The 23,125-nt window shown below is 41.5% G+C and overlaps 2 protein-coding genes across 4 annotated transcripts in view; one reads left to right on the forward strand and one right to left on the reverse strand.

Annotated features, from left to right (window-relative positions):
- Positions 1–2,796: 2,796 nt before the first annotated feature.
- ptgr3 (prostaglandin reductase 3) lies at positions 2,797–19,226 on the reverse strand. Of its 2 annotated transcripts, none has more exons than XM_003219712.4 (2): positions 18,132–19,226; positions 2,797–8,096 (listed from the first exon to the last, which is right to left on the reverse strand). In XM_003219712.4, the coding sequence occupies exons 1-2, from the start codon at positions 18,404–18,406 to the stop codon at positions 7,172–7,174; spliced, it is 1,200 nt and encodes a 399-aa protein (XP_003219760.1). In that variant the 5' UTR covers positions 18,407–19,226; the 3' UTR covers positions 2,797–7,171. The 2 variants fall into 2 exon arrangements, with proteins under 2 accessions (XP_003219760.1, XP_008106949.1); XM_008108742.3 differs by lacking the exon at positions 18,132–19,226 and adding an exon at positions 14,421–14,511.
- Positions 11,342–23,125, forward strand: part of tshz1 (teashirt zinc finger homeobox 1) — a 100,193-nt gene continuing 88,409 nt past the window's right edge. Inside the window, exons 1-3 of one of the 2 annotated variants that reach the window (XM_062980602.1) lie at positions 11,342–11,949; positions 14,592–14,674; positions 21,613–22,989. In XM_062980602.1, the coding sequence (XP_062836672.1) occupies positions 22,950–22,989 (40 nt within the window). In that variant the 5' untranslated portion in view covers positions 11,342–11,949; positions 14,592–14,674; positions 21,613–22,949. Of the gene's footprint in view, positions 11,950–14,591; positions 14,675–19,272; positions 20,566–21,612; positions 22,990–23,125 lie in introns of those variants that run through there. The other variant, XM_008108744.3, reaches the window with a different exon arrangement.

Here is a 23,125-nt window from a genome sequence, read left to right on the forward strand (position 1 = left end):
TTTTTATTTGCTCTGAGACTCATTTGGCCTTTTAGCAGTCTGTTCTCCAACACCACCTTTCAAACAGATTAGATCTACTGAATCAATGAGATTTAGTGTTTGCAGTTGTCTTAGTGGAGTAACTCTAATTGGGACAAGCAGTTTCATTTGGGCCAGCAGATCCATTAATATGTTGGTCAGAGCTGCTGTTCTGGGCATAAAACATACACAGATTTCAACTTTCAGAATTGACAAGCTCTCTTTCATCTCTCTCTCACTCTTGCTTTTAATTTATCTCCATCTCCCCCCACCCCACACTAACATTTGTCTAAATGTTTAAGAGGGGAGAAGTTTGGAATTATGTATATGGTCATTGGTTAGCTTTCATTCTCATTCAAAAGGTTACTTGCTTATTGCATTTGGATTACTATGTGTTTCATTGTTCAGTTATTTGTTACTAACCTTAGATACTACTATTCTTAGAAAGCCAGAGAACAAATATTCAAAACAAGCAAGCAAAGTATTCATGAACAAAGAAAAAGGCAGGGAAAAATATTCATGTTGTTTTGAGACAAACCATATTCATTGAATTAATGTAAAGCAGTAACCATGTGAAAGGGTTAAACACTACAGTACACAGGTACAGATCCTGTAGCAATTGCAACTGTTACTGAAATATCAGCAAAAGCCAGAAACAGAAACACCCCTTTTTGAAAAAGTCCCCAAGGCAGGCATCTGTCTTAAATGATATAATTGTCAACTTTCCAGCATCTTGTAGTTCTTAACGCAAAAAGAAGTTCTGTGTTATACAAAGGACATTACATACTCATTAGCCAAAATGTTCAAGTACATAATGCATTTAATAAGAGACAGTTACTTGCAACTTTGTAGAGCATAAAAATAAATTCTGGATAACTAATAGCTGTTTAAAGATTTTCTAGTGGGGATTTGATGGAACTTTTTGTTAGATGACAGGACAGGGATGTTAAACAGAGGCAGTGTTACTGCCACATGGATTTGTGTGTGCCCTGATGAAATCTAGATGTACTAACACCATTATAATACATATCTGTATAGCTCACATGTGAAAAAATAGAATAACATGAAACAGAAGGCTAAACTTGTCATATCTGAAGTGTTTTTCTATATATATATTTAAAAGCCAAGTTGTGTTGTAATTAATTAATCTTCTGTTTACTCACAATATGGATTACTTAGTGCATATTTAACAGTGCATAAGATTTAAGTACCGTACAAACTGCCCCCACGTTGCCCTGCCAATGACCTTAAGTACAACACGGAAGGAAGGCCATTCTCTGTAGAATAGAGAAGTAATTTATCCACTACAATTGTTCCCCAGCCCCAACCGCCTCTCTAAAATGGAGGCTGACAGTTGTCTTGAATTACAGATGGTATATTTGCAGCATATACCAAAAAAAAAAAAATCAGTACATGAAGTGTTGAGAATAAAACACTTCTTTCACTTACATCAGACTGTGCTCAAAAACATAGCCTCAGACATTTAGCATATGTACAAGTTGCTAATTTTGAATTTCCCAAAGCATATTCATTAAAATGGCAGCTATCCACCATTCACTCAATCTGGAGTAAATGCCAATGAAATCAATAGAATTTGCTCATAACGAAAAGTATGGAGAATTATATTCATCACATTTGAATCAAATCAGTGTTCTTGGGGTAAATAAAAATTGTGCACAAGCGATTAAAAACTAGTCAAAAGGTGTTTCCCTCCCCTCCCTCTTAATGGTGCACTTTATTTTCTGTTTTACTTGGGATTCCATATCACACCAAACATACACTCAGATTCAGAATGTATCATAGTTCTTCAAAACATAATAAATTACTCTTCTCTAGCTTAAGGGATCCATCAGTTAAAATGTTAGTCTTTCATCTTTATTACCCTCCCATTAAAATGAAAGAAACCGGGACTCACTTCAGTTTAGAAGCAATTTGGTGGGTAATGTCCTTACTACTCAAGTCTTTACAAAAGGAGAAAAGTGCATTACAGCTTATATTTCACACATATATCTGACTCAGAAGCAAGTAAACCTTTCAGAGGCATACTTGGTTAAATTTCATAATATTCTTTGATTAGATTATTTTATTGCAACATTCTGCTATTGCCAGTCATTTCCCATACACATTTATGTTAATAAAACCTGCAGGTTTTTTTTCCATCTCCCCTTCGGCGTGCATGTGCTTTTTTGAGGACTGCCTGTTTGTCTGCAGCGGTTAGATCTGAAATGGACAGATTAATAACTAACCATCACATAGGACTAGGTTTTCTTGTACGTTGCACTAGTAACCCTTTGCAATAATGAGGACACAAAGAGGCTCACATCAACACTGCGTCTCTTCTTCATAACTCAAAAGCTTCACAGTGGCAATAGCCTCTAGTGCTATTTGTCTTTAGTGCAGTTGTGACACTTCGGCATGATCCATAATTTGGCAGCTATTTACCGTGACATTTCCCTTCAGTGCAGCCATAACATTCAGCGAAGCCATTATTTGGTTCCATTTACCATATAAATTGTATTGTTGTGCATGCATGCTAGCAGCTATATTAGGTACCTGAAAATGAGTAAATCTTGTAAAATAGATACTAACAGCTATTCAGCATTGGAGTTCCTTTCTCAACTGAAGACGGGCAAACAAACACACAAACATTTCTGAATAATACCGCAAACTTTTCCCTGAGCAGTTGCAATTATCTGTATTTGCACAGCACTGCAATTATATAGCAACTGGCTTCTTTTCTTTTCTTTTCCTTTTTTAAAAAAACACACACACATAGTACAAGGTTATAGAAACATAATTTAATTCAAAAAAGCATTAAAACATTTCAGAATAACAATATACTTCAACAGAAATGTAGCTGGTAAAACAGACCTAAGGCCAATAGAAAATACATTCAGTGGGCATTATGATTGCCTTAAAAAACCCAGCAGCACCATCTTCACTGTTGTCACCCTCCTTCTCATCCCTTTCCCCTATATTAAAGCCATTGGTATAGGTATTAAAACTCAGCTGTTTCTGTCTGCAAACATACCTCTCTCGGGTTTCCCACAGCTAGGAATTTCAAGTAAAAAAATTAAAATAACAAGTTATAGGAAAAACAGCAATACTGCAAGTAATCTTATCCATATGTTCTCGGATGTTCTACTGCATTCAGTGGCACTTATGGGGATTTTTTCAAAAAATGTTCTTATATTCCTTCAGATTATTTCCAGTTGAATGCAATCCTAAAACAAAGCTATCACAAGGTTTTCTGAGATGAAGTGAGTGTGACTTGCCCATTGTCATCCAGTGTATTTTCTCGATTGAGCGAGGATTTGAATTATTCTCCAGAATTCTAATCCAGTGATCAAACCACTAAACCATGCTGGCTCATAACCTTACCAAAGGCCTAATGTATCTAATGTGTTTGTAAGACAAGTGCATTATTCACATTTCTTTGCATTTAAGGGCTCGTTATGCTTTCTGAAAAATCATATCTGAAAGCATGTAAAGGCATAATCCTAAATTCTGAATATGGAGCTGACCTTTTCTGGGCTACCAATTGCAATGTAGCTTTTAAGGACCAAATACTCTAAAGGCACTGGAATCCACTTGATCTTGGAAGCTAAGCAGCATCAGCCCTGGTAACTACTTGAACGGGAAACTCAGCAAATGCTAGATGCTGCAGACAATTATTTCAGTAGTACAGTTTGGCATAGCCACCAAGGAATATTAGTTCCCTTTGAAAACCCTATGAAATATATAGTGTCACATAAACACACTCCTGTGCCTTTTTCCACCATTCTAATATTTAACAGGTAAACTGCAACAGTTAGAAAAGAAAATCACAACCTTCCTCCATTTATGCGCTTAGCAATCTGGATTGTGGAGTAGGTTTATCATGGATGAACCTGCTGTGAATTGATAGTATTTCTAATTAATATGCTTTCATACTGTCCTTTGTCTATACCATATTCCTTTTATTTGATTGCTAATGCTGCCTCATTATTTAAATTCACTGCTTTTTCAGAAGTAAAATAATTCATATTATGGTGAGACTACAATACATCTTTTAACTATGAGAATCAAATATGTGTGTGTGTGTGTGTAGAGAGAGAGAGAGCGAGAGAGCACAATAAAACTACCAGATAGTATCTTTATGGAATACCATGAAAAACCATTCCTTTTCAGAACATAAAAGAAATATTGCATTGTTTACCGTTTAATATGTCAAGAAGTACAACCCCAACATGCCTGGATTGACTTATCTAAGAAGGAGGGGTATGAAACCAATTTAGGTTAAAAATATTAAAATTGTCTACAGTCTAAAACATATAAATTACAACATGAAACGGTGATATGTCCAAGACAGTGCTTGAAAATGTTACTCAGACCATTAATTATTGTTACAAGTTTTTAGTAATTGCTGCATTTAGTTAAAAAAAAGCCTGACCAATTGTAATTATATAGCATCTTAGCTATATCATCTCAAATTACTTGTACTTGTTACAGACTACATCATTACCGTCAATGGACCTTGTGTTGGTCACCACACACCTATGTCCCTTTGATAAGAAAGGCTCCTTTAAATGTCAAATCTAGATCCAATGATTAAAGTTTAATTATTCAACTTGTATATGTTGGGGTGTTCTGCCCTCTTAAAACTTAATAGGATTTGCATCACTTTTAACTAGAAACAAATGCACCCAAAGATTGAAATCTCTCAAAGCGCTCCTTTAAAGTGGATTTCCCTGAAATCAGGGTACTTAGTTCTGAATTTCCAACTGGAATATAAACATGCTGATGTTTAGAAAATGTCTCTCAAAATGATAGGAATCAGTTGTGAAGTTCAAGAACTAATGTCTCAGTAAAAAATGTAAAACAAATGGCCTTCAGTCACTGAATAGGTTTGCTGCAGAACAGTTATAGTTTTAATTCCTTACGTCTTAAAACATAAATTTGATTCTCAACAATTATACTGTCTTGAGAAATCTCATAACAGTTCCTACTTTTATTTTTAAATCACAGATGGAAGCCAAAAAGTTCATCATAATGAGAGTGTTTCCATAGTGTGATCAACTGGTAATATATATTAATTCCACCCATCAAGCACATTTTTCTCTAGCCCAATCCAAAATTCAGTGATTGTGAGCTGCTTAGGTTATACTGAATTGAATGGTGCTCAGTTGGTTTAAACCTTACTACTTGGATAAGAGATGTAGCATAGCAAGAATAATAGAGCTGTACTAGGGAAGCATTAAAAAATCAATTTACCTCAATAAAATGATATTAAAGAATAATACTGATTGTCAGAGTAGCTGAAAAAGCAGTAGTTGACCCTTGAATTTGTTTTTAAAATAGTATCTTCCAGCGATTCATTTTATGTTTGTAACTATCTGAGAAAGGTTTGTACATATTCCACTGCATCTACAATGAAACATACTATGTTTCTATATGTGCCTTCAAGTACTATACACTGATTTAAATTAAAGTCCCCACTTCCTAAAAGCCCAAGCATATAAAATGAAACTAATGTTAAAAGGTGGTTAAAGGAAGCTATATTTTTATGTGTGCAATATCAAACGTGTCAAATTATTCCCAGGCAACTGGAAAGAAATGTAGTGTAAACCTCCATGATATATTGGGAGTAAGCTCAATATACCAATAGGACTTACTTCTCGGTAGAAATGTACATAATTGCCCCAAAACACAATGAAAGGTTTTGAAAGAGTAACTCAAATGTAAAAATATAATTCCAGATTGAAACGGCATATTTACGGCATAAACGAGTGTGACCCATGCTGATGCTATTCTAACCAACCAATCCAGTTATTTACTATTTTAGATTACTTTAGTAAACAGAATGTGTTGTCACAGTAATACTAGTTCACTGAATGCATGCATTCAGACAAAGTTATACTTTTAAAAGAAACACTGTAAAATGAATACAGTACATCAAAATACATCAGATAACATGGAGTTAGCAAAGGAGATCAACATGTACTCAACTAGATGAGTTCTCCAAATAAAAAAGAAATGTAACAAAAAAATCTGACTACCATGGAAAATGAACATGCTCATTTGGAATTGTAATGGAAAACAGGTTGGATATTTTTTATTATTAAAATTATTGTGGGTGCATCTACACTGAAGAATTAATGTAGTTTGATACTTTAATTGCCACAGATGCTATGGCAACATGGGAGTTTTAGTTTTATAAGGTCTTTGGCCTTCTCTGCCAGAGAGTGCTGGTGCCTCACAAAACTACAAATCCTATAATTCTACACCATAGCTGTTGAAGTGGTAGCAAGCTGCATTAATTCTTCATCGCAGATGCACTCTACAATGCTGTCCTGTGTAAGCTCTTGAAAACCCAATTTACTTAGATGGAGCCCTCTTTCCCTCATTGCTTAGCAGAATGTCCTGATGGATTGTGTCCATCATTTCAAACACAAATTATAAAAGTAACAGATATCACTTGAGATACATTTTCAGGTAAGTGTGTAAACAGAAGTGTGTAACTGTGCAATCCACCTGAACATCAGGAAGAACTTCCTCACTGTGAGAGCTGTTCGACAGTGGAACTCTCTCCCCGGGGCCGTGGTGGAGGCTCCTTCCTTGGAGGCTTTTAAGCAGAGGCTGGATGGCCATCTGTCGGGGGTGCTTTGAATGCGATTTCCTGCTTCTTAGCAGGGGGTTGGACTAGATGGCCCATGTGGTCTCTTCCAACTCTACTATTCTATGATTCTATGATTCTATGAATTACATCCAGGTGCACACAAAGGTAAACCTCCAGAGGTAAAAGGGATTTACATCCAAGTAAATAAGTGTGCAAAGGACTGAGGCCTTGTATGTCTTAACTTATTCAGTTATAGAGGAAAGGTATAAAATCAGTTTTTATTATTAGAATTACATTCAGATTCAGTTTAAGCTTAATCATAAATTCATTCAAAAGTTCCAGACACAAATACAGTGTTACTGCTTAAAGGAGTATCAATCAGAAATTGCATTTATAAAAAATACAATAGCTTGGAAAGGAAACAATTTTATTAGTACATAAATGCTATTTTAATATTCTATCTTTTGCCAACTTTAAAGAAATTAAACTGTTTCAATTTTCGAGAAGCATAACGAGCCCATTTTCCCTCTTTTGATTTATATCATTGTTCTGTTTTCACAGCTTACTGTTGACCGAGTGAGGTAATTCTACTACAATTTTTCCAATGTTTTTTCCCTGATACATATAATCTATAGCACGGAAGACTGACTCTAAACCGGAGAACCTGCCCTCTGGAGACATGTCTCCTAAGTCTACCTCACAAACCAGCTCTCCATTTTCACACATTGTGAGCAAGTGTTTCATTGCCATTTTGAATTCAGAGAAGTAATGATTTAAGAAGAACCCATGGACGCTGGCAGATTTATGAAGCAGTTTTGCTGGCAGGTTTTCTACCTGACTAGATGGAAGGCCAGTACGGCTTTGGTAGCCAGAAATAAACCCAATAATTATCAGACACCCTTTGATAGCTAAGGCATTGACAGCCAAGTCAAACATCTTCCCACCAACAGATTCATACACGACGTCCACACCATCCGGGTAGTTCTTCTTAAGAATAGCAGCAACATTTTCAGTTTTATAATTGATAGGATGGTCACAGCCAATGGATTTCAAATAGCCTGATTTTTCATCACTGGAGCAAGTTCCTATTACATGGCATTTTGCCTTCTTTGCAACTTGCACAGCAATCTGACCCGTTCCTCCAGCCGCTGCTGTCACCAGAACCTTCTTCCCTTCTGACAGTTTTCCAAGCTCCTTCAGACTGATATAAGCTGTAGTTCCACTTACCAGGAGGGTGAGAAATTCAGGTTTCACAGAAGGTACTGGGATGGCTTCTTTAGCAGGCACTACGGTATATTCAGCAAAGGCACCATATTTTATGTAGGCCACTGGTTGGCCCACTGAGTATCTAGAGCTTGCACTTAGACCCAGGGCAACTACTTCGCCAATTCCTTCAAAGCCTGCATCAAATGGGGGCTTAACTGTGGCCTTATATCGGCCGGCTGAGAAGTTAATATCAGATGCATTAATGCCCACAAATCTAGAAAAAACAAAACAAACATGTATTACCATTTCTTCTTTGAACAAAGCTTTTATTAATCATAAGAAAAACCTTATACTTAAGAGACTTCAGTAGTACATATTAGGCTATCTCAAGAATTGAAAGAAGCCCAAGTATTTTTGTGTGGTTTTAATCAGACTTTATCAACATATTTTGATGTGACATTAAATTGAAACTAAGGCAGTTTTCCTTTTGTCTGTTTAATAAAAATAATAAAAGAAAGTATCAGATATAGAATGATTTTTTAGATAAGAAAAATAATAGATATGACCAAACATTATATATGCGAACTCTAGAAATAAATTTACATTTGAGATTATAACAACACTTTTAGTGACTAATTATAACACAAAGTATCAATGTCCTTTCCAAGGTCGATAGTCATAAGTGTTACTGCAGGCAAATTTTTAAGAAAATTGATGGAATGGCTGCAACAAATTTGCCTTTTGATGCACTAATTTGCACATTACTGAAATATTTTACTGTATACAAATGACTCACAACAAATGAACTGAAAACAACCTTGAAGGAAAGGACTACAATTAGGAAACAATACTTTTGGGCACTATTTGGATGCCATTGACCTCTATGCAGGTAAAAATGAACGTAAGTCTGGAAAAACCACTAGAAATTTAACATGCACTGATGGAGTAATGAAATCCAAGTTATCTTTAAAAGGTAGTGTGCCACTAGATTTTTTCCCCCTTGTAGAAACTTGAAAACAAGAATACTGTGTTAACGATGATTCTCTCAGAAAAACCAATCTGACAGTTTTTGTTCTATATCCAAATATAAACAAATCATGTGGCATTTAATTATGCGGAAGTGTGGAAATATGCGAACAATTGATTTTAATGCCACAACTAGAGAGCTATTTGTGGATTTATTATAATTTGAAATAGCTCACAGAAAGGGAAATGACAAAATTAAAGCAAGTGCACTGGTCTTTTCCAATTCTAAGGAAAACTTTCATTAGTAAAATGTGCTCAAATGTATGTGATATATTGATATAGATATACATATGAGATATACACACACACAGAATTAGAAATATATGCATATTCAGAGGGAGAGAGCCAGAGAGCTGCGACTTCTTCACATAATCAAGTCTGCATCTGTAGCAAAGAATATCTTCAGTCTATTTATACCTTTTCTGAAAGAAACCATCTAGCTTTAATTTACATAACTCCAATGTCCCATTTTCAGAAAAAAATGAGACGGGGGGAGGGGATAAGAAGATCCCAAGGCCAAAGACATGTACTGTATCCTTGAGGACTGTAGAAATAAAAGCTGAAAGAAACTAGGTTGGAAGAGGCTCCTATGCTACAGAAAACTCTTGCTTTACATTCCAACACAGTCTTAAAAACTGGCAGTGAGGTTACTAACCAGAGAGGTAGCTGACTGTAACATTGGCCTCATTCCTTCAGTCCTCCTCCTTTTGCTTTATTACTGCACCCCTAAACAAGTCTTGCATAGTACAAAAGGCCCTCCTTCAAATCCCCTCGTGCATTATTGCAAGGCTAGTGTATATGAGCTTCTAATGGATTCTTTCTGCAGCCAATTGAATACAGTAGACTCTCAGGCCCCTTCTACACTGCCATATAATCCAGTTTAAAGCAGATAATCTGGATTTTATATGGCAGTGTAGAAAGGGCCTTAGTTAAATGGAACTCTCAAGCAATGGGCTAAAAACCTGAAGAAATGATACTTTTAATAAAAAAAGGAAAATACAAGTATAATACAGTAAAATTGTATTATATTAAATTTGTCTTTATATGGTTTAAATAGCTGTAGTTCATATTAATATTAAGTCAACACAAAGACTATGGTATGATATATGTAGTATGGGATGTAGTATTAGGCCTATTCTTCATGGTAACTCTCAAAATACTAGAAATTACATTAATCTGGCATCTACCAATCAATGGGTGCTGGTTAACTGAGGGCCATTCCACACAGCCATATAACCCAGAATATCAAGGCAGAAAATCCCACAATATCTGCTTTGAAGTGGGTTATCTGAGTCTACACTGCCATATATCCCAGTTCAAAGTAGAAAATGTGGGATTTTATTCAGCTGTGTGGAAGGGCCCTAAGAGTCTATTGTAGTTGCTCCTTTCCTATTCTGCAGGATGCTAAACACACACACACACACACACACACACACCTTGCAAGAAGTGCTATGGAAGTAAAGGACCACGAAGATCCAGAGTTTTGTTCTGATTTAGGACTGGGGGTACATCTACACCAGTGATTCCCAAAGTGGGCGCTACCGCCTCCTGGTGGATGCTGCAGGAATCCAGGGGGACGATGATGGCCACATGTAGAAACATTAATACATATATCTTTCTGTTTAATTGCTGTTAAAAAAAATTAGAAAAATAATTTCCAGGGGGCGCTAATATTTTTTCTGGAAAAGGGGCGGTAGGCCAAATAAGTTTGGGAACCACTGATCTACACTGTAGAACTGATACAGTTTTAACTGCCATGGCTCATGGGAGTTGCAATTTTACAAGGTCTCTCAACTTTTCTGCCAAAGAGGGTGGGTGCCTCGCCAAAACTACAATTCCAAAGGTCCCTTCCACAAGGTTGAATAAAATCCCACATTTTCTGCTCTGAACTGGAATATATGGCAGTGTGGAATTAGATAACCCAGTTCAAAACAGATATTGTGGGATTTCCTGCCTTAATTTTCTGGGTTATATGGCTATGTGGAAGGGCCCTAGGACTCCATATTACTGAGCACTGGGTGTAATAACTGCATTGGTTCCACAGTGTAGATACTGACCCAGAAGGGGGACCCAGTTCCAACCAAAAGAGCTGGCCAGAGCCCTCAAATGGGCTGAAGCAGGTTCCAATCCAGTCGGGTTTGAGGTTGTTATGAGATGGCTTCCTAGAAAAATACCCCAGGCCCCTTCCACACAGCCCTATATACCAAAATATTAAGGTAGAAAACCCCACAATGTCTGCTTTGAAGTGAGTTATCTGAGTCCACACTCAGATAAAGTGGGATTTTCTGCATTGATATTCTGGGATATAGGGCTCTGTGGAAGAGCTATTGGCTATTCTTCTATTTGACGATGGGAGCGGATTTTCTCCAAGGAGTGGCTTGCCCTGGGTCTGACTTGGTTTGCCTCTTTGGCTAAGGCTAGGACATGGCCAAAACTCTCCCTTCTCTCGACCTAAAGGCATATATGTGTGTGTGTGTGTATGTGTGTGTATGTGTGTGTGTATATATATCTCAAATAGAGTCTCTGTGAGGAATCGCCTCAGAGATCTGACAGGAATGGCACCAATAATGGCACCCAGCAATATGTGTCTCTGTGAGAGAAAATGGGAGAGACCAGTGGAGGATTATCCCCTCCCAGCCCTTATCTTCTCCCTCGTAAAGGGCCCTTCCACACAGCCATATAACCCAGAATATCAAGGCAGATAACCCGTAATATCTGCTTTGAAGTGGGTTATCTGAGTCCACACTGTCATATATCCCAGTTCAAAGCAGATAATGTGAGATTTTATTCAGCTGTTGTGAAAGGGGCCTTTGCCTCTCCGTTGGAAAAGAAGTGCGCAAAGCCTTCACAGCGCTTGAGGGAAGGAGGTGTGGGTTTATCTGTGAGGTAAAAAAACAAAAAAACAAAACTGTCTCCTCGTCGCAAGGAAGGAAGACCAGGAGGCCATTTTTACCTCACAGATTTTTTTGAAAAAAACCATGGCCGCCCAAGCCGAAAAACGCCTCAGTGCCTGACTAGAACAACGTCTCTCTTCCACAAACTATTAACTTTGGAGAATCGTGAGGCAAATAGAAGCCAAAACTCCAAAAAGCCACCCCAGTGTAAGCAGGGGCTTATTTTTAAAAACCTATTTTCTTAGGATTTGCGGAAAGTGTGAGGGCAGGACAGTGCTTTTACGTCGTGGTTTTTTAGAACATAAAATTTAAAAACTCGGGTCTGTAGCAACGTCCAAGCCCGAAGTACAGGAACAACAAGCGAAGTAAACAGCCCGTTTATACCGAAATGAGACTGGCAACTCGGGGCCCTTCCACACAGCCATATAACCCAGAATATCAAAGCAGAAAATCCCACAATATCTGCTTTGAACTGTAATAATATCTGGGTCCACACTGCCATATATCCAAGGCCCTTTCCATACAGCTGAATAAAATTCCACATTTTCTGCTTTGAACTGGGATATATGACAGTGTGGACTCAGATAAGTCAATTCAAAGGAGATATTGTGGGATTTTCTGGCTTGATATTCTAGGTTATATGGCTGTGTGGAAGGGCCCCCAGAATATCAAGGCAGAATAATTCACAATATTTGCTTTGAACTGGAATATCTGAGTCCACACTGCCATGTATCCCAGTTCAAAGCAGATAATGTAGGATTTTATACAGCTGTGCCTCAATGCACACTTAACTGGGAGCAAACCAGTCTGAAATTCCTTTATAGTGAGGACGGGTAGCCCCTTCCACACTGCCATATAAAATCCAGATTATTTGCTTTGAACTGGGTTATATAGCAGTGTAGACTCATATAATCCAGTTCAAAGCAGATAATGTGGATTTGCAAAATGGACCAGAGATTCAAGCGGGTTTGCTCCGAAGTAAGTGTGTGGAGCATTTTTCCCCCTCCAAAAAGGCCCCTTCCACACAGCTGAATAAAATCCCACATTATCGACTTTGAACTGGAATATATGGCAGTGTGGACTCAGATAACCCAGGGCCCTTCCACACAGGCCTATATCCCAGAATATCAAGGCAGAAAATCCCACAATATCTGCTTTGAACTGGGTTATATGAGTCCACACTCAGATAATGTGGGGTTTTCTGCCTTGATATTCTGGGATATAAGGCTGTGTGCAAGGGCTCCCAGTTCAAAGGAGATATTGTGGGATTTTGTGCCTTGATATTTTGGGGGCTCTTCCAAGGCAGAAAATCCCACAATATCTGCTTTGAACCGGGTTATGAGAGTCCACACTGTCATATAATCCAATTCAAAGCAGAAATGTGACATTTTCTGCCTTGATATTTTGGGATATAGGGCTGTGTGGAAGGGTCCTGGGTTATATGGCTGCGTGGAACGGCCCAAAGTCAAGGCAAGTTCACGATCAGCTCGCAAACTTGTCTGGATGTAAAAGCCCTTCTTGCGCTTTCTTTCTTCTCCATTCAGCTAACGAGTTGGCCTTCCTTGCGACCTCCTTTTCCTTCAGTTTGCTGGGCTGCTTTTATTTTAGGAAAAAGCTTTGCCAAACTTGAGCGACTTTCCAAAAGGCGTGTGTAGAAAAACCACCCACACAAATAGGACTCAAGTCCACTCCGTCCCCCATGGCTGCAGAGGGACTTTTTCTCCCGCTTGATTTATAGCAACAGCTTCGGGTTTGGGCGAAGGGAGGTTCTTCTTTAAAGGAAGCAACATGGCTATTCTTAAAAACAAACAAACAAACAAAAACCCCAAAACGATAAGAGGTGAGAGACTCGACTAGCCAGCAAAACAAACAACTAGCCGTCCACAAATAAGCTTTTGAGCCAAGTCAAAGATAAGAAAGAAGCCCTCCTTCCAATTCTTCTTTCGCAATTTTAACACCTACCTACTTTCTTTTTTTTTCCTATGGCGGGGGGGGGGGGGAAGATATATATAACTTGCCATTTTTTTCTTTTCAAGACATCCTCAGGTCTCTGGAAAAAACCCTCAATTTCGGGAAGACCCTTCCCAGAAAGAAACGGAGGCAAGGCATTGTTCTCCTCAAAGTTTTTCCCCCTTCCTTTAAATATTAAGATTATTCCACTCACAATCTCCCTCTTGAAATTAAACATGTTTGTATTTTTGAAGTATTTTCGTCAACCTGAATAATTTTATCTGAGGAGTCATGGCTTGAATGCTTTTTTCGGCTACTTGGAAATTGAGTGTTCTTTACCAGACTGGCAGACTAGGGGCCCTTCCATACAGCCCTACATTCCAGAATATCAAGGCAGGAAATCCCATAATATCTGTTTTAAACTGAGTTATCTGAGTCTACACAGTACATTCAACAATACATTGAGTCTACACTGCCATATATTCCAGTTCAAAGCAGAAAATGTGGGATTCTATTCAGCTGTGTGGAAGGGGCCTGAGAGAAAAAAAGGGAGGGGGTTTGTCCCTAAAAAGAGTTCTGTATTAGCAGTATCTAAAGAAAAAAAAGGATGAAAATTAAAGCTTAGACTTAATCCTCTGAAGCTAATTGGAGTTTCTATATAAAGTCTATCAGTGGTTGCTTTGTGCAACGTTTCCTCACCACTATATTACTCCTATAGTATTGTGTACCTCTGAATTGGCTGTGTCCTTTTCACATAGGAAAATATTCTGCATATTGCCATGGGGTCTTCTCATTTGGTGTAGTCAAAAATGCTCACCGAAGCCTATATAGAGACACCCCTTCCTTTGCTTCTTTCCTCTCAATAGGTTTGCAAGTAACACAGAGTTTATTTTTTTCAGGGTTAAAGAAACCCAGAGGCTAAGCAGAACAAATGAGAAGGCAAGAGTCCGAAGTGAGCTTTTAAAAGAAAGGGATTACAAAGGTTGGTTTTTTTTCTGCCTGAGTGAAAATGAGTGTTTTCCTCCCCCAAAAAGAAGCACCCCTAGGATGCAAACGTTGCCAAGTCCAACCCTGAGAATCCTTCCAAAGCAGCCTGGCCAAATTCAAGTGTGTCTATATGGGGTCTTGTTTTTTAGCGGACTAAATCTTCCCCCTTTCTTTTTCTCTGCCTGAGTGAGGCACAAACATGTCCCCAAAAAGGCCACCCAGTCTCAGCAAGGCGTTGCATTGAACACACAATAAATGGCACACATAAATTTTCCAAATTTCTTGAGGGGAGAAAAAGAGGGAGGAGAACAAGGAGTAACAACCTTTCCATCACCCAAAGAGCAAACCAGGTTTCATTTCCCTGTTGTAGTCTTAAAGAGCAGGACGTCATTTCTAGGGATTCTTTTTTTTTTAAACCTGATGCTTCCGATATATTTTTAAAAAGTATTTTCTGGTGACAGCCCGCATGCCAAACCTTTGACTCGAAGAGAGCATTTCTCTCTGTCATGGGAGGGTTTTACATTGCATGAAGTATTTGTGTATCTTTCTGGGGTTCAGAGATCCAGGCTTGATATATGCTGCTCTCCCCTATGAAGGAACCTCTGTGTATGCAAAATCCACTTAATCCCCTGTACTTGCCCTTGATCCAGTTTAGTCCTATCAGTTTCCAGGGGGTTACATGTATTGAAAGGCAATTTATCCTGGATCGCTGCCAAGGAAGCAGTTCTAGGTCTGGAACATTTATTTTAGAAAGGAATTCTACTCTAAACATGATCAGAAAGAAAGAAAAAGCCCCTTCCTACCCATTCCTCCACAAAGGCACTTAACAATCACACCTTTTCCTAATGCTCAGGGATTCTTTTTTTAATGCAACTTTCCCCCCCAAAGTCCTACATTTTTAAAAAGGTATGGTACCACCTTGGAATGGAATTATTACAAAAAAAAGAAGGGGGGCGAAAATATTGTGCAAATCTTTTTAGACAAAGGTGCTTTAGGGAATATTTTTTTACAAGTGAGACTTCATAGGAGGATATGCAAACCGCTCAGGATTAGTAGGTTAGCCCACGATTTACAGGGGGAAAATATCAGGAGGACTTCATAGAAAGATATGTAAACCGGTCAGGATTAGCAGTCTAGCTCAGTTTATCTTGTAGTTAAAGATAAAATGTCACGTCTTCACTCCACGCGGGACTATGGATACACGCAAGCACACATCTCACCTCCTGATAATTGTAATACACTTTCTACTTTCCTAAGACCTATTGGGAAAGTCAGTGTCCCATTGTCCCCCGAATTGAAAGAGGGATCTTCCTTTTGAGCAAGAGACTGAGGTCAGGCGGAGGGTGGCCGCATTCCCATCCGCTATCGCGCTTTTGTTGCGGGAGTAATGAGGGGAGGAGTGGTGGGGTAAAAGTGGGTGGGCAGCCCCAGAGCCTTCCCATATCCTGGGCTATCCTGTTGATTCAGGTCCGTGACGTGGAGGATTGGGTGAAGGAAAGGGGGAGGGCCCAAGGCAGAGCTGAACATTGTGCAACAAGGTCTGGAGTGTGTCACATGCACACTACACACACACACAGAAGACTATAAATAATCCCCCTCCCTTCCTTTTCCACTGGAACCACACACATTGAGTTTTATACAGTAAAAATACAGTACAGGGGAAGAAAAATACAGCCACAAGCAACCCACCCTGAGTTGGAAACACGGATCTCCAGGGTTGTAGATCCGTGTCACCGACACAAACGTATCAGAGTCCAGGGAGGGGCTTGCTTGGCAGCCATTTCCTGGCTGTGGAGAAGCCCTTCCTGAGCTCCCGGGTCAGAGGAAGTTTGGGTGGTTTTACTCGCCTCTTTTTGGGCGATGAAAGCCATTGCTCAATCCCATGAAATCATGGGATTTGTAGTTTGGGGAAGGTATCGGCTCTTTTTGGAAGAGAAAACTCAACAGCTTTTAAAACTGCAACTCCCATGATTCCACAGCATTGAGCCCTGGCAGTGAAAGCCCCATTCACTCTACACTGTTAACGATACTCGTAAGTCAAGATGGGCAGATTTGGGGAAATATTTTTAAGAATTATTTGAACAGGCACAATTCTTCCTAACATTCTGGAGGTTTTTAAAACACAGCTCATCAATATTTGGGACAATAAATTACAATATTACTAAATTTCAAAACTATGAGAGGGGATGGTGGCGCGAGATGGGTATTATTGTACTGTAAAATGAATGCAGGTGGTACTGTCATGGCTCAATGCTATAGAATCCTGGGAGCTGTAGTTTGGTGAGGCATCAGCATTCTGGCAGAGAAGATGAAAGACCTGGGATAATATCTACCTTGATTCCAGGGCAGTTCAAGCGGTGGCAAACTGCATTCATTCTAGAGCACGCATGGGCAAACTTCAACCCTCCAGGTTTTTTGGACTTCAACTCCCACAATTTCTAACAGCCTACCGATAGGCTGTTAGGAATCGTGGGAGTTGAAGTCCAAAACACTTGGAGGCCCGAAGTTTGCCCATGCCTGTTCTGGAGTGTAGGTGACAGATTTGGAGAGAAGGCGATAAGAATTTTAGAATCATAAGAGTTAGAAGAGACGTCCCTAAGGCCATCCAGTCCAACCCCATTCTGCCAGGCAGGACAATATAGTGAAAGCACTCCTGACAAATGGCTATCCAACCTTTTATCCGCCCCATTTTTAAAGGCACAATACAGGGAAGGGAGAGCTGTATCGAAGCGCAAAAGTCAAGTGGAAGAACACGCGTGGTATCCTGGCACTAAATAACATTATTAAAGCCACAGTCGCCAGATGGCAGCTGGTGCAGCTTGGCCAGAGGGGAAGGAATATGTGCAAAGAAGAAGGGAGTCCAAGTGTGTGAAAGAGAGTGAAGTTTGGGGGAGGAAAGGGGGAAGACAATGAGGAAGAACCAGGGAAGACCCACAAGACAAACTTGTTTTCTGCTGCCCTGGAGACTAGGACGGGGAATAATGACTTCAAAGAACAGGAAAGGAGATTCCACCTGAACATTAGGAAGAACTTCCTCACTGCGAGAGCTGTTCAGCACTGGAACTCTCTGCACCAGAGTGTGGTGGAGGCTCCTTCTTTGGGGGTTTTTAAACAGAGGCTGGATGCCATCTGTCCGGGTGCTTTGAAGGCGATTTTCCTGCTGCTTGGCAGGGGGTTGGACTGGATGGCCCACGAGGTCTCTTCCAACTCTAGGATTCTATGATTCTATGACAAGAGGTAGGAAGAGGGAGAAAGAAGAGAGGCGATCTTGTCACCTGTTTCTGGCCAGAGGCAAAGGAAGTTTGTGAGAGAGTCCTAAGTTCTTAGGGCGCAACTTGGAGGGGAAAGGGGTTTCTCGCTCTCTCCCCACGCAGGAGATTTAAGAAAAGACAAGAAGAGGAGCAAGAAGGAGAGCGGGAAAGCAGGAAGGGGGCTGGCCTTGCCCCACTCACCTGTTTCGGATCAGGAGGTCTCCATCTCCAGGGAGAGGCACCGGGGCGTCGCGGTGCAAGGTGGCGGCTTCTCGGAAGTCGGAGCTCAGCTTGGTGACCACCACCTTCTTCATGGAGGCGGGGATGTTGGAGCCCTGGAAATCCAGAAACTGCCGCGAGTATGACATGTCCACGATGCGCCTGGCGCCGGGCGAAGAAGGGCGGATTAGGCTGCAAGCAGCGCCGAGGAGTCGCCGCCGAGGAGCTCCCCAAAATCTCACCGAGGCGCTGCTCATGGCAAGGCTCGCCTCTCCCCCTCCTCCTCCGAGCTCTTCCCTTTCCTGTCCCTCCCAGCCTTGCTTAGGAGGAGCCTCCCTCCGGCGGGCAAAGCTCAAGCCCAGGCTCTGTGAAGAAACAGGTTTGGGCTGGTTCGGGCCATTGGAGTAAACAGTCAATACCAAAAAGCAAGCGTCTCCTGCAGCAAAAGGTCCTCCTCCCCCCTCGCCCTCGATTTCAGAACGCGGAAACAGCTCACCAGCCTCCTCAGAAGAAATCTCCCTGCAGTGGCTGAGAAGCTGAAACCACAATCACATCAAAGAGTTGGAAGAGACCCCAAGGGCCCTCCAGTCCGATAAGGAATATACCATCAAAGCCCTCCCGACAGATGGCCACCCAGCCTCTGTTTCAAAATCTCCAGAGGAGAGACTCCCTTGGCTAAGCCAAGGGGACAAAACCTGGGCGAGACGTCAAACCACGCTGGCCGACCCCCCCCCCTTCGCTAAGGAAAAAGATGGGCTAAAAAACCCCCAATCGTTGCATAAAAGCCAAACAAACCCACAACCCCGATCTGCGTGTGTGAGTGACCTGCATAATAAGAGAGAGGTTCGAACTATGACAAGGAGCTGGATCTATTCCACCGGTTCTCTGTTCCTTTCTCTCTCTGTACACCCACCCAACCCCTTTTTGCAATAGCTCTCTCTATAGAGTAAAACCACCCAAAAAGGCAACTCGGATGGGATACAACGCGAGGGCTTATGGGGGAGGAGAAGAAGAAGAAGTGGCAGCTAATCTGGCGCTAATGTTGTTCTCGGGCGCCGGCGGCGGCTGCCGAGCGAGGCCCCTCCCCTTCCGCGGCGAAACGTTCACTTCCTCGTAAGGAGGTACAAATCAACCCAGAGCCAAGCGGAGGAAAAGGCGATCGAGGAACAAACAGCTCTTGGCGAAGCCTCTTTGTGGGAGATGTGGAGCTTCATCTCAGGCCACCCCCCTCCCATGATATTTGTGTGACCTTTTAGCATGTTCAAATGCCCCATTGATTTTTATATCACCCTATAGAACAACATAGGGTGCATTACGCTGTAGAATAAATGCAGCCTGACACTACTGCCATGACTCAATCCGGCAGTTGTAGTTTCACCAGGTCTTTAGCCTTCTCTGCCTTAGAATGTAGGATAAGGGTACTTTGACCCAACTTGAACTGCCAGGACTCAGTTCTATTAAATCATGAGATTTGTGGGTTTATGGGGTTTTTAAACCTCTGCCAAAGAGTGCTGGGGCCCCAACTAAACCAAACCTTCAATAGCATTAAAAAGTAGTGACAAACTGAATTAATTTTACAGTGTAGATGCAAAGCTAAAATCCATTGCCACCCCATCCCCCAATAGTTTTGCTGTTCAGTAGTGGTTCCCAACCTGTAGGCCGCAGTCCACTGGTAGGCTGTGAGACCTAAAATATGGCCCTTGAGACATGCAGGGAAAATTGGTGCCAAGGCCTATTCCTGGGGTTATTTGGGGTGATGATTCAGAAAATTGCATTGGATAGACCACATCAGCTCTAGATTATTAAATATGGTTTTCTGTGGGTAAGCAGATGGCAACTACTGGATGGCATATGTTCTGTATCAGAAACTAGAGCTGATGTGGTCTATCCAATGCAATTTTCTGATTCAGCACTCCAAATAACCAAACCCAATCTAAAGTTAACCAAAAACTGATTCATATCTCCTTTGGTACTAATGTTAGAGGGTGGTCCCTGGTCAAAGTGGTCTCTGGTCAAAAAAAGGTTGGGAACCACTGATTTACTGTCTCAGATTCTCCTGCTCAGTGCTTTTAAATCAAGCTTCTGCAATGTTCAGTGCTTTAGGAAAAATGGTGCTTGGCCAGTATTTTTTAAAAATCCTCTTAAAATGCCAATCTTGACTTAGGATGTATCTACAGTTGTAGAATTAATGTCCTTGGGTACTGCTTTCACTGCCATGGCTCAGTGCTATGGAATCATAGGAGTTGTAGTTTTGCAAGGTCTTCAGCCTTCTTTGAGGAAGAGTGCTGGTGCCTGACAAAACCACAAATCCCAGGATTGCATAGGAGAGAGTCATGACAGTTAAGGTAGTGTCAAACTGCATTCATTCCTCAGAAAGGGATGTTTGGGTTGAATTTCTTCAGACATCTACCTAGGAGTAAGTACTGCTGGACTTAATAAGCTTTGTTTCTAATTATACACTGATATGTAAAATATACAGGATTGTCCCAGTTAATGGGACTAAAAGTGATTATTTAACACTTTTTAAAAAAGTTATCCGCAATGCTATTTTGTCAGACATTTCATTTCTTATTTGCATATAACTATTAATAACTGAGAGAACATAAAGCACTATTTGCCCCAAGCTGCACTGTAATCACAGTTTTATTTTTGAAAGAGTTACTTCTCTTTTTCATTCACATCTTTCTGAATCAACTGGCCATCAATGGATTCAGCAATACTTTCCCTGATGCAGTTCTTACTTAAGTTTTGAAGGGATGGGGGGGGGGGAGGGGGGCGGGGAGAACAAAACTTTTCAGTTTTGAAAGTGTTACTCCCCCCCCCCTCAAAAAAAAAAACAAGAAAGAAAGAAAAAACTCCTGGCAGTTAGTCAGCTGTGCAGTACACGTGTTTGACACTACATACTGTACCCAACTCAGCTTTACTATAACAAATCCTTGCGCTTTTCTTTTTCCTCTCGAGGGGATGGGGGGGGGGGGGGGGCTAAAGAAAATTAAAAATTGTTAAGGCTTGGGTCGTAATTTGAAGCCCTGCAAAACAAAACCAGCCACTAGAAAAAGAGAAAATCAAACAAAGCAATTAAAGAGATTGACAGGTATGGGTTTGTCTGAGACCTATTTGTAATTGTCAGGGTGACGTTGGCAAGAAGAGGAGGAGTAAAAAAAAAAGAGAGGGGAAAAAAATCCGAAGCAGGAAAAGCAGCTCGATGTGTCTGTCTATCAGTTGAGACTGTCTGAAAGCTCTGGGATCTGAATGTGGGCTATATTTCAGTGAAAAGAGAAGAGAGGGAGAGTGGATTTCTTTTCTCTCTCTCCCAGGAGTTGAAACCCGGGAAAAGGGGGAGAGTTCACGTTCATCTCCCACCCGTGACTGTCTCGCTATCTTTCACACACACGCTCTCTCGCGTGGGGGTGGGGTTGGGGTCTGATCTGAGTGTTTCTTTTTTGTTTCTTTCTTGTTCCAGCTCCAGATCAACTTTACCAAAATAATAACCCACGTTTCTAGCCTCAGAAGAAGCTGCGGTCTTTGGGAGGAAAAGGAGAGCGTCAGAAAAGGCAAACGAGGCAGAAAAGTAGCCACTGTTTTGACTCTTGAAAGGAGGAGGAGGAAGAGGAGTGACTGACATTTCCCATCCGGTGTGATCTGTATGTATGGAGGCTTTACTCCTTTAAAAAAAATTGGTGTTTTTTTTTTGGTTGCTCAAATGAAATGATGGGAGGAGAAGGAGAAAGACGGGGATCGACCTCGTTCGCTGCACAATGAGAAAGCGACGACCGGCGCAATAAAAACCACCAGCAGCTTTTTGCTTGCTCTCTCTCGTTTTGTCATCCTCTAAAAAACAAACACACCACCCAAACCAACCCGGCAGCCAGCGAGAAAGTTGCGCTTGGAGAGACTTTGATCTTGGAAAAAAGCGAGTAAAAGGGGGGCTTGAAGAAGAAGGAAGCGCGTCTGGCCGTTGGCTCCCTTCGCCTCCAAGACGCAGGAGAGAAATCCTTAAGGAAGAAGGGTGGAGGGAAGAGAAGAAGAAGAAGCAGGGAAGGAAGAGAGAGAGAAAGAGGGAGGGAGGAAAGGAGAAGACGACAGACATAAAGAGGGAGGAAAGAAGAAGACGAGATCCCAAAGGCGACGGATTTGGAGCTGCCAACCTCCACCTGGTCCATCTCTTCTAAGGCGAGTAAGAAGCCAAGCGCGCCTCAACCCACAGATTTGTTTTGGCCAGGAACTTTTTGAAGAAATTTCTAAAAGCCACCAACAAAAGAAGAAGGGAAAGCATTACGGACGCGTGCTTGTGTGTGTGTTTGGGCTGTGTGTGTTGTTGTTATTTCTTTTTTTAAAGGGAGCATCGGAAGGTCAAGAGACCAGTCTCGTCAATGAAAACATTGCCTGAGCGAGTTGGTGGCGGAGCGGCGGTGGCAGAGGCTTCGACCCCTGGCCTCGCCGTGCCCGAACGAGGGGTCCCCTCGTCCCCAACTCGCCGCCTTCTGCTCGTCCTCAGCCTCCACCCGGGCCAAAAGCCCCAGCTTCCGGGAGCAGAGCCCGGCAAACTTTGGGCCCCCGCCTCGCTTTGGACCCGAGGCGCAATGAGAAGTTGAAGCAGAAGGAGAAGAGCCACGGCTTGGTGCTGGTTGCGCGCTTCGCTCCTGATTTCCCCCCTTCTGTCTCTCAGTACCGTGTGTGTGTGTTCCTGCATGAAAAGAGTGGGGATTGGAAGAGTCCTGTGCGGAAACTCTCCAGCGGCGGCGGAGGAGGAGGAGGGAGGAGGAGGAGGGCGGCTGAAGAGACGGCGGCAACACCAGCATGCCGAGGAGAAAGCAGCAAGCTCCCCGGCGCTCTGCAGGTAAACCCCCTCGCCTCCCTTTCCTCCTCCTCCTCCTCCCCTCCTGCTTTCCCTCTGCCCATGGCTGGCTGGCTGGCACTTGCCAAACACTCCAATGCCCGGAGCCCAGCAAGGCCTGAAACAGCAGCAGCAAGAG

This window comes from Anolis carolinensis, chromosome 4, assembly GCF_035594765.1.
Source record: "Anolis carolinensis isolate JA03-04 chromosome 4, rAnoCar3.1.pri, whole genome shotgun sequence".
Lineage (NCBI taxonomy): Eukaryota > Metazoa > Chordata > Lepidosauria > Squamata > Dactyloidae > Anolis > Anolis carolinensis.

Bases quoted from the DNA above. Each gene is read 5' to 3' on its own strand.
- ptgr3 (XM_003219712.4), bottom strand. From the start codon at position 18,406: ATGAGCAGCGCCTCGGTGAGATTTTGGGGAGCTCCTCGGCGGCGACTC. The intron at 8,097-18,131 runs GTGAGTGGGGCA...TGTTTTTTCTAG, and splicing joins GACCTCCTGATCCGAAACAG to ATTTGTGGGCATTAATGCAT.